At 41.6% G+C, this 12,273-nt stretch overlaps 1 protein-coding gene across 4 annotated transcripts in view; it reads left to right on the forward strand.

The window, feature by feature from the left end:
- The window catches only part of cep112 (centrosomal protein 112), a 108,906-nt gene that overhangs the window by 17,422 nt on the left and 79,211 nt on the right, over nt 1-12,273 (forward strand). For all 4 annotated transcript variants that reach the window (XM_034089297.1, XM_034089300.1, XM_034089298.1 and 1 more), the window contains 4 exons: nt 4,074-4,160; nt 7,779-7,878; nt 8,466-8,584; nt 9,118-9,261. In XM_034089297.1, coding sequence (XP_033945188.1) covers nt 4,074-4,160; nt 7,779-7,878; nt 8,466-8,584; nt 9,118-9,261 — 450 coding nt within the window. The remainder of the gene's footprint in view (nt 1-4,073; nt 4,161-7,778; nt 7,879-8,465; nt 8,585-9,117; nt 9,262-12,273) is intronic.

A 12,273-nucleotide genomic window follows, 5' to 3' on the forward strand; every position in this document is an offset into this window, starting at 1 on the left:
TTTCTATAGAAGTGTCTTGAGTCACCAATACCACCCGTAACCATATCATCCTCAACAGCCGCGTTAAGCTTTGCTGCAGAACCATGTCCAACCCTACCGTGGCGTGGCTGTCTAGGCCCAGACTAGAAAATCACAGTGACATCACTTCCCTTTAATCCCGAAAGCCTAGTTGAAAATGTACCCGGGTTTACAACGTTATACATGCCACATGTCATTAAGCTGGCGGCAGCTCAACAAACATCTCGACTTTCACACCAAACTCATCCTCCTGCTAAGCTAACGTCCGCATTGATAAGAATGCTGACTGCTCTTTTCCTACGGTACATCGAGGGGCAGCTGAGGCACTTCGCCGCAAGCAGACATTGCTTTGAGTCACGTGCAGTGTTTTTGCTTATGGATGACTTGTGGAAAGTGTCTGGCACGACAATGAGTCCTGCTAATCCTTAAGCACACCCTAGAAGTTCTCAGTATTACGAGTCTTTATTTGGAAAATTCAATTAAGCAGCGGCTGATGAGTCATGCTTTGCCGTAGGCCCAAGTTGTGATTACTAGAGGAGATACTGACTGATCAAGGCGGCCCATCTTTCTTTTAAAGTTGTGCATACTATTTTCTAAAGCATCCCCTTGGTACCTGACCTCAGGGATTGTTGGCAGAAGGCGCAGTACACTAGATGAATGTCTTCGTGTCAAGCAGTCGCACTCTAATGGTCACAAGCCCAAGACTAGGGATCAGACCCCTTTGCTTCCCGTTGCCATAATGATGCAGTCTCTTTAATCTAAGAATCCTCTGGGATGGAGCTTGAGTGCTCAGCCTGTGATTTAGTGGGCCATAGCCTTTCTTATCTGAACGCTTTTCAAAGCTAAAAAAGAGCAAAGCTAGTGAGCCTTAGTAGTTTAAAGGGGACCAGTTCCTCCGAGTGCTCCAGGCTGAGAAACACAAGGGACCAACTGGGTTCCAAGAAGATAACGTTACTATTTCTGTCCTCTGTATTTGATTCTTACGTACTTGATGTATTTATATCAGCAATTTCAGGTAATAATCTGTTTACTTACTTCTCTAAATCTTTGGGGGTAATTATTTTCACATTCGATGGGAGCCAACGTTTCTAGCCAACCTCACTATCTGAACAGTGAATAAACTTCCTGTCAGTGTGGAAAGGACATCTCGCTGCTCCTCAGGAGATAGCGAACGCTGCATCCCGACTATCCTTGAGCATCTGTGTTTACTGAGGATGAAAGACGCACCAGGACATTGTACATCGCAGGCAAGACGAAGGAGATGCACAAACGCAACCTTGCTTTGAGGAGCACAAACAGTTAGCAGACGATTTGTGAACACATCCCTCTGAGGAAGAAGGCCACGAACCCCGCGATGGTTTTGAGAGCAGAGAAAGCAACTGTTTCCGTCTTCTCCTCACATTCCCCCCCCCCCCCCCCCCCCCCCGCCGCCACCACCACTACCCCCCAGTTCCTCCCTCCCACCCTCATATCCTTTCAAGAGCGGATTGTCAAAAAACATGGCATCTTACAGCGCTCGCAACAACTCTGAAGAACAGAAGCGGTAAAAAAGCTGTACCATCCAGTCGGGCTGATTGAAGGCATCTCAGACGCCTTAGGTGTACGACATTCCTCCTCCTCCTTCCTTCACTGACGACTTTATAAACAAGTTTCAAACGCCCCTGATCTAGTTTGACAAACTTTCTCCAAAGAGCATTTGAAGAGAGGATGAGAAAGTGACACCCCCACATGTGTTTTTTTTTTTCCTTTTTTGGGGCGCCGGCAGAATCAGGTCTCTACTTAATGTTCTGCTTTTCAATCACTGCCATCTCCCTCCTTCTCTCTTTCTCTTGCACTTTCCTTTCTACTCTGACAGGTCTCCTGTGGTCCCCTCAATTGCACAAGACATGGTGGGAAATCAAGAAAACAGACCCAGAACAAAGAGAGAACATTTAACAGAGCTTTGTCAAGGCTTCAGTGTATAAAGGTTGCTCAAGTGCAATAACAAGGAGAGACATCTAGAAGGCAACCTTATGTGTCTTAGTTTATTTATTTACACTTGTGAAGATCACCAAAAGTGAAGTACTTACATGTTAACAAAACCAATCTATTTGGGTTTTTATCGATTCTACCATTTCGACACGTACGTACGTACATATTTGTATCTAACAACCAGTGTGATGTTAATGTGGGAATTGTGTTGATATCTATACACTTTGCCATACTTTAATTCAATCATATGTTTAGTCGGGACAACAGCTGCTTCCCTTTGATTTGTACCAACAGAAGGTCTAATGTGGTTAGACTGTGTCGTGGGGATTTTCTACTTAATTGTTTTGATGACTAGAACAAACAAAAGCTAGCCTCAGGATGTTGTCAACCATTGACATGTTCACACACAACCACACTTTCAAGGGAGAACATTGCCACTGCGCTCCAGGGTTGATTAACACGCCAGCACAGACGGTGACTAAACATGACATCAAAGCCAATGGCCAGTCATATTTCTGTCATGTGTTGCGTGTTTGTGACTCGAGACATCTTGTGTGTCATAGGAACAAACAAACAAACAAACTAGAAACTAGGCAGAGAAACATCATATTTTAGAAAGGAAATGTGATATAAAAAGGAACACATGATAACAATAAAATACATTTAATTTGGAATATAGCAGGACAACACCGTGTCAAATAAGCAAACCTTTACCTGTCTTTATTGACTACCTTTAACTAAACATATGCATATTGTAAACAACACATGAAAGCTGTTTTTTTAAAGATGTGTTATGATTATGTTAAAGATATTCAGCCAAGACTATATTATTTTTGTCACTGATATGCTACAGTCACTCTAGCACCATTCGCAGTCCAGAGAATGACAGCTACCACTCAAACATCTCAAAGGATAAACTCATACATTAAACACTCTTTTTGTTGTTGTGGAACACCCTCAGGTAAAGGTTTGCTTTTCTGCCCCACTAGGAGTAAGGTTCTGAGTGGAATAGAATATGTGTAACAGCCTCACAGGGCTGCTGTCCTCCATCAAAGACTCTTAACTCACTGATATTACAAAAAACTCGTCTCTTTCGACTCCACTTCGAGCGATATAATTACTATCAAAACACTTATATACTAATAAAGGACTGGCTTATCTAAAGCCAGTTGAGTAGCACTTGCAATGTTTTGGCTCTATGAAACCTAATGTGTAATATGATTCTGTTTTCTTGAAGTTTGTATCTTCTCGGTCGAATGCACTTATTGTAAGTGGCTTTGGATAAAAGCGTCAGCTAAATGTAATGTAATGATATTCACAGGATCTCTTCCACTAATCCAGCGCGTCTTTTAGTATTATTGTCTCTGCTGACACAGGGAACGCCTTTCAAAGACCGACATATATTTGTGAATATATTGCAAAGTCAGAGATGTGATAATGATTTCTCCACAAATGACTAAAAGCGTATTATGTTTAATAAAAACCATAGAAGAAGAGGGCATTAGGGTTTATTTGACTAAGATGGTGAAGCCGTCTAGCTTTAGGGGATCTGTTCTAACATGCACATGACAACGCTGAACTTTTGATCCTCTGAAAACACTGTGTTCAAATGAAAACAGCCACTCTCCCCATGATTAACTGCAGTAGTACACACAGGCTTTCACTTTGTTGTGCTTACTATAGAGTGACTGCATATGTTATCGCTAACAGACACAGATCTCAGTTTCACAGAGTTTTTTGAAGCACGGATAAATGTTTTGAAATGTTAATGTGGTGTATTTCATCATCAGCTGCGCTCGGGTGCAAGCCGGGACGCACGGTATCTTCTTTCATCCAGATTCATGTTATCTCTGCTATCCTGTCACTCTTTTTTTAACATGTCTCTAAAAAAGATCAGGACACTGATTGCAATGTTTATCTCCCGTTAAACAAACCTTGCTACTTGTGTTGCTGGGTAATAAATAATGTTTCATCCCTCCAAGCAGATGCAACTTTTTTTTGCTTACAAACTTCATTTTGCATATGGAAATAAAAACAGTTTGGCAATACAGTTCCTGACATTTTGCTTTCAAATGTGTTTCCAGACTGAGATGAAGATCAAAGTTCTGGAGTCCAAGCACCAGGAGGAGAAACTGAAGATGCAGCAGAGACACGATGCAGATGTTGAGAAAGTAAGAATTGAAACTGAAAGCGAGTAAATACTCTGCCAGCACCAGCATTTCAAAAACACAATTTAATGTTTGGCTCCAGTTTGTAGCATATGAGAAAAGGCATATTGATGTCATTAATTCAGGATTGTGTATGGTCGCAATGTCCTAGCATTTCACTAAACTGTGTTAATATGAAACACAACCAAGGTCCTATAATCTAATGCAGTCTTAAATTCATGCCCAGACTTGAATTGGTTTTAATTTATTTGCAGAACTCTCGTAGTTCCAATTATATTGAGAAATATATGATATTATAATTTCGTCTGGGGACACTGGACAGGCAAATCTGTTGACTTGAGTGTTCATGAATTCTAGTTAACCTGCGTTACGATGCCCATCATTGACTTTTATTTCCATTTGGTGGCTCATGAAAGGAATAAGGAACGAGCCTCTCCTCTTCTCATCCTCCTCATACCGCGAATAATCACCTCTTCAAAGCTCTCCGTCAGCCGAAGAAAATAGCGGTGAAGCTGGTTTGTTTCACACTTGGTGCCCATCATCTGCCTCAGATCAAGCACCTGGGATCTGTCACGTCCTCGCTATGACTTTCCTTTGCTGCCACAGAAGCTTTTAATAAAAGGGAAAAAACACTCCAATTTCCAGTCCTCTTTAAGATGCCCATTGCTTCTTTGTGCTTGACAGGAGACAGGCTGACAGTTAGCTCGCTCTCCCTCCCTCTCTTTAATTACATACAGATTGCTTGTTATGTCCGATTTAATTTCCTCAGTATTTTCACCCGGTCCCCTCTCAAAGGGGAGTGATTTGGGGGTGCACTATGACGAGGCTGATGGAAGGTGGGCAAGCTGGGTTTGCTTTTAATTAGTCTCTTTATGAATAATGCATACGCTGCTAAAATGCCACCGGTCATTGTGAAGAGGCTAATGAGAGAACAGGCCAGAGTGTTGTATGTCAGTGGTTGTGGATTACTACTGTGTTTAGTTGAAAACATATTTAATAACCTCAGGTAAAGAAATCTGAGACAGTATACCACACCTGAAAAAAAAACGTCTTGTTTGAACTTCCATTGGGAGTACATTAGTGTTTCTGTTTCTCTATATGAACAGAGTACACTAATATTATTTCATGTTTTCTACAATAGGCGTGTTTGCTCCAGTTCACTCCATTCACTGGTGATATTAGTTAAAGTCATGGACTGCCATACTACATCCCCCTCTGCATTAGGGGGTCTTATAAAAGCCTAAAATGAGCACCCTAAAAGCTGCCATTTCCCACCTTATAGTGCACTCTCCCTGGACTGACACTGTGTTACTGCCTTGCTCGGTTGGCCCCCTCAAAAGACAACAATCTCTCTGGTCTGGTGAAATGGAAAAAATTGGGTATCCCTAAATGTTCTGTGAACTTTGCTCCACCCCCCCCCCCCCCAACCTCCTTTCATCTCCCCCATCCCATTCACACAGAGGGGATGACTGGCTTAGCAGCTAAGTGCACCTGGATAACAAACAAAGTGCTGGAGAGATAAAGTCTTATGGGCTATGGGACGGTTTTTGACGAGCAAATAAATACTCTCACTGGCAGAAAATCTGAGCATGGGACTGTTGTCGGACTGGTCTATTTTATGTTGTCTTGTTAACTGCGACGGGTAATACAGTTACGAGAATGTGATAATTATTGTGTCTATCAACTATGTGATTACGATCCGCTAGTTTTCCCGCTAACAGTCAAACAAACTGAATCAAAAACATAACCTCCTTGACGGGGTAATTATGCTGAAAAAAGATTTACAGTAAAAAAGTTAAAAAAATTATTTTATTTCTAACCATTTCCCCTGACCTCAGTGGAAAACGTTATGAGGTCAGAAGAATTTGCAGGGACAGGAAAAGACAAGAATCCAACTTCCTACTTACGGCAGATGCAAGTAAGGACTCCTGTCCCCTCGTGAATGTGTTTAAACCTGTAACCACCCGGCAGTAGACACACGCTCAGACTAATTGCATAATATGCTAAATATGTATATGTACATTATAAAGTTGAGCCCAGACACTATCCTCCTCCTGATGGAGAGTGCCAGCCTGTCCTTTTACACTGCAGCTCCAACTCTCCATGGCCTTATTTGACTAATAGCTCACAGATGGCGGCAGCGAGCAGATGCAGTTACCCAGCACACCTCAGCACAGGTGGTTCACTCGCATGGCATTTCCCTCGCCTGATGCCTCCATAGGCATGTGGGTAATGAGGTCGTATCAGGTCATGCGGTTAATTATGTACACAAAATATCCCATGTCCCTTTAAATAACATTTACAATATACATTTTGCTTTTGTTAAATCATCATGATTTAGAATAAGGTCTGTTTGTTGCAGTATTCAGAAACACTACTGATGCAAATAACTCTATAACATTGATTGTTTACATTTAGTATTATGTAGTTGTGATATTAGTGTATTTTTAATAGATCTGCTACTCAGTGTATAGGAGGGGATTTCTAGTAAACAAACAAAGGTTTCTGTTTAAATTCCGTATTTTTAATAACATTATTCATTTGCTTGAAGCCAAACAAACTAGCTTTCATCAAAACATAAGCAAATGTATTTATTTTTCTTTAAAATTCTGAATCCTCCATCTTTTACATGTAAGTTCTCTTGCTAGCAGACTTCTTCTTTCTTGCCTTGTTGGCACAGCACTGCATTTCTGGTGTGTAACGCCTACCTATAATCGGTGTTAAAATGTAACATCATTGCCAGGAAATCACCAGCATGAATATGTACCAACAGAGATGAGCCCCATGTAAAGACAGTGCTACAGATGGCTACTACACTAGTTGTCAAAAATATCTCACGCTTAAAAGGTACCCTTAAGAGTTCTTGCAGTTTGATTTCTTGCAGTTTGAGTGCCACAGTGACGCGTCCTACTTTTATAATGTTCGGATCATAAATCTATCGATTAGATTTATGATTCAAAAATTATAAAAGTAGGGTAGACATGTCCGGCTGAACAAAACGTGATCTGTCTCTTTAATTTGTGTCAACCACAGACCTTATTTCCAGCTATTTTCCAAAATCCTATGGAGAAATTGCATTGCGTTTTTGTGGAAGGAACCGGAAGTGGTAAAATGCTAACTTACTTCCAGGTTTTAGGTCGCGTCACTGTGGCACTATACTGTTATTTATATTTGGTGGTTGTGTTCATTTTTGTTTGTCTTTGTTCATGATTGAAATCTTATTTAATTGAATGGAATATGGATCACGAGCAAACGTTCTTATAATAATGTCCTGAAAGATATATGCAGCTCTGGAAAAAATGAAGAGACCACTCAAAATGTTTTTTAAATCTATCTCTACATTTATGGCAGCCATTACATTCTAGTGTCTGTTACATTCCAACACAGAGAAACGTTGTCAGCAGTTTATAGAATAAAATATATATTTTTTGATTGAACTCAAACACATACCTATAAATAGTAAAACAAGAGAAACTGATCATTTTGCAGTGGTTTCTGTCAATTGATATTTATTTTGGCGTATAGCTTTAATCTCTACAAGTACAAAGGAAAGAGACAATCGGCAGTAAAAAAAAAGCTTCTCCAGTTTCTGTTAAAATGATCTTCCTTTCACTTTTTTAGATCCTGGACCGAAAGAATGGTGAGCTTGAGGAGACGAAGAGCATGTACCGGGCTAAGCAGAGGGAATCCGAGGAGATGATCCGTAAGCTGGAGAAGAAAGGTGAGGGGACGCAGGAGTGTGGGGTTAACTGGAAGGATGTTTATACTGGTGTCTCTGAACACTCAGTGTAAGAAGCCTGAACAGATACAATGCGCTGCTCAATGCGCCGGTGTAGAGGGATGTTCTCCAGCTGCTCCACCTTAACTTTAATTGCACAATGTCCACCTTGATTCTATATTCCTCTTTTACTCTTCGCCTCCTCGTGTATCTCTAAAAGCATTTGAAGAAAAACATATAGACTTGGAGAAGAGAAGTGCTACTGGCCGTTTGCTATAAGCGATATCTTTATTGACTTTGATTCACTGACAGCGCATCTGTGTGTGTGTGTGTGTGTGTGTGTGTGTGTGTGTGTGTGTGTGTGTGTGTGTGTGTGTGTGTGTGTGTGTGTGTGTGTGTGTGTGTGTGTGTGTGTGTGTGTGTGTGTGTGTGTGTGTGTGTGTGTGTGTGTGTGTGTGTGTGTGTGTGTGTGTGTGTGTGTGTGTGTGTGTGTGTGTGTGTGTGTGTGTGTGTGTGCGCGTCCACTGTGCACACCCCCCGAGGCAGGGCCTGACTGCTCTCTATGTGTTTGCGTATGTGCTTCTCCAAAGTTCAAAGTGTGCTGCGGGAATCCCAGGTCATCTGCGAGAGCAAGGAGAAGCAGATCGCTGAGCTGAAGAACATGTCGGATCAGAGCAGCGACTCCCTGAAAAACGAGTGGGAGAAGAAGGTACGAGGGAGAAGTTGAAGGGTTTGGCTATTCTGCAGCCCAACCCCTTGTAAGCAGCCCTGAGCCACAGGAAGACTGTTTGATAGCATGAGACTAGCAGACTTGGCTGGAAGCAGTCAGGCTCTGCTGCACTGTTAGAAAAAAATCTTTATTCTTTCATGCTGTGCTTAAGTTAGTGTTTGGTTTTTTTTGTGCTGAAAAATTAAAGCTCCCTGCCCTGGGTACATTGTGTTTTCACTCCTGATGGCTCGAGCTAACGGAGCCGTTAGAGCTCAATAAGATCCTAATGAAATTTCCACTCACCTCTTCAGGTTCACTGAGCATGTGACGAGCAGCAATTTGTCTCAGATGGAATAATAAAGAAACTACTTGGCCGTATAAATGGTGTATATTCCCCTTGAATAAGCAATGCCCAAAGAAAACGATTTTTAAAGGGGAAATTATGAAAGAGAAGATGATGAATATAAATAATGCAAAGTAATCCCAGGGAGAAAGATCTGTGGCTGATGTGCATTTAATCTGGGCCCTTCCAGCTGCATGCCGCTGTGACACAGATGGAGCAGGAGAAGTTTGAATTGCAGAAGAAACACACTGTCAACATCCAGGAGCTGCTGGAGGACACCAACCTGAGGCTGGCTAAGATGGAGGCCGAGTATAACGCGAGGGCACAGGCGACCGTGAGTACAAGAACAGGCGTGTTGACGTGCCAACAAACCCGACTTCTGTCAGCAAGTTGTTTTATTTACAGCCGTTTGATGTATACAAAAAACGTTATAGTTGATTCCAAATGGTGTCAAGTGTTAACATGTTTACCCAAAGTGACCTCATGTAACACGGTTTAATCTGGATTGGTATACTTGTGTTTAATATTCCATCCTGAGGATCATGTTTTTTTATTCTGAAGGGAATGAGCATGAGAGCAGCTTTAGGAGATTCATCTTCAACAGCAGCAGGAGATTCGAGCGTTCAGACACATGTGGGCAGATTATATATATCCTACGCCAGCTTTCACTGGAACAAACAGGATTCTGGGTGATGAGACGGGTGTATTTCTGCATGAAGCTCTTGCCTTGTTTAGCTCTCAGGAAAGTGTATACAACATCTGTCATATATCACGGTCACCCATGGCAACTCCATGGCTCAAATGAAGGGGACTTCCTGTCACCTCTGGGTGGGAGTGACTCTGATATCTTTCCTCTGTCGTCTTTACAAAGGTCTTTGATCAAAGTGTGTATTAACTCTTGCACACATGCCTACACACATCTCCAAAAGCTACAGTTTCTTTGATGGTTTATATAATGACTTTGGTTTTAATTGGGATTGTGCGCATTACGTTAATAAGGGATCATCAACGCCAGAGGCCAGTGGAGTACACCGCTTCCTAAATAGTTTTGTTAGCATTCTCATACCTTTCACACACACACACACACACACACACACACACACACACACACACACACACACACAGACCAAGGTGTCCGCGGGGTCTTAAAAAGTATTAAAAGTTGATAAATCAATTTAGCGAAAATGAAGGCTATTAAAAAGTATTAAACGGCATTTTCCAAGGTATTACATTTTGTAGCTTGTTTTCAATAAGTATATAAATTGTCCAAAGAGGTTGTATTCTACCGTCTGCCTGAATGTAATCATTGCGTAGGTATGTAGTGTGATTCTGTAGTTTATTTATGGCATCCCGTTGGATGTGACGTCATCTGAACAGGACATCGCACGCTCACTGCTTGATAGCACGCCGGTTCTTAAACAACATCGTTATGGGGAAATGCAAGTCTGCGTCCAAATGGTTGGAAGATAAGGAGGAAGGACAATCAATACTGTATATAGTACATGTGAGGTAAAGTGTGTCTCCAATGTAACCGGTTAAAACTCCAAGTGTCAAAGAGGTCTTAAAATGTATGGGAAGGGTCTTAAAAAATGTCTTAAAAGGTATTACATCTGACTTCAGGATTCCTGCATATACCCTACACACACACACACACACACACACACACACACACACACACACACACACACACACACACACACACACACATATTGCTTCTGGCCCTAATCTGTCAGCAGGCCCACATTTAAGAGGCATCAAACGCTGGACAGTGCGGGCCGGCGGTAAGGCCCCTCGTCTCATAAGAGAATCAAAAGAGCTTTCTGTCATTTTAAATGAGCTGCTGTGAGTTTTGGCCGCCCTACACACAGACACACATGTGCCTTGTGAAGGAGGTTCAAAGGGAACTCAGGTTAGTGGTTACAGCACCTTTGTTTCATAGTTGGTGTCCCAAAGCTAAAAACTTTAGAACTCAATATTATTAACGTGTGTTCTTCTATTGTGAAACGTTCCGTCTTGCTCTGTTTACTTGATTGTTATAAACCTTTAAGATATTCAACAGAATACAAGCTTATATTCTAAAATGCAGACATGTTGTGCTCGTAGAATATTCTCTCCCCGACGTTGACCTGTAGCTTCAGTAGCTTTGAGCTTGTGGTTTGTGCATTTGATACTCTACAGCACATGTGTCAAACTCAAGGCCCGGGGGCCAAATCAGGCCCTTGGTGGATTTAATTTCGGCCCGCAGGATAATTTCTAATTACTATTAGATCTGGCCCGCCGGTATATTGCACGCACATCTTCACTCAATCCTGAGGGTCTCCTCAGCTCAGAGCCTGACCCCAAACATTGATGAACTTGCACCGAAGATGAGATGCTAAGTATCTGAACTAGCATCACAGAGCAGCATACTGAGTTTACATGGATGTTTCCTTCTGCACTTTCTTTTCTTGCGACAACAGGGCATGGTTGGTTTTTTCTTTGAGGGAAATCGTTTTTTTGAAGCTGTTGTTGGCCTGTGGGAAAATATAATCATTAGAAATGACTCTGGAAAAGCTGCAGATAGAGCCATAAGAAATGACTCTGCAGATAGAGCCATAAGAAATTAATGCAACTGATTAATTAAAGTTTAATGTTGTTTTTATAGGCAATAATTTAAGCTTTGTTAGTTCCAAGTTTAATATTTGCAATAAGTTCATTTCAATACGTTAATACGGCAATAAACATTGAACCAGTCCGGCCCTCGACTAGTATCCATTTTTTTATTTTGGCCCACTGTGTATTTGAGTTTGACAGCCCTGCCTACAGTATACCCATTTGTTTTAAGCCACTGCGACTCCTCTTCTTCAGTTCAAACCCCGGACACAATGTGAAAAGTTCACATGTAAAGTATGCAGGCCAAGACGAACTCAGATTGATGATTCATGTTCATTCAAAAACTGCGTACTGGATCTGGTTTAATTACAGCAAAATGAGGAATGTCCATCTGCCAGGCGCTACCTGCGTCGGATCCACCGCAGATCAAAGATCTTTCATGGTGCTTACGAATATGTCAGATGTTGTTATTTTTGGACGTTATCTATGCACAGGGTAGAGCCGACAAAGTGATTGAGTGGGTGTTTGAAAAGAGAGACAAGCCGGTATCTGCTTAGGTATTGCTCCATACACACTCTGACTGTAGTCCATGTACAAATGATTAATAATGGAGATACCAACTGGTAGGAATATCCCTTTCTTTGTACTGCTGATATGTTATCTTCTGTTGCCATGAGTGTGTTTGACATTACTTTAACATTTGTTCCAGATTTGAATTAATTTGTTTTAGTGTATAGACATACTTATCCAGAGT

The sequence above is a fragment of the Pseudochaenichthys georgianus genome, chromosome 8, assembly GCF_902827115.2.
Source record: "Pseudochaenichthys georgianus chromosome 8, fPseGeo1.2, whole genome shotgun sequence".
Lineage (NCBI taxonomy): Eukaryota > Metazoa > Chordata > Actinopteri > Perciformes > Channichthyidae > Pseudochaenichthys > Pseudochaenichthys georgianus.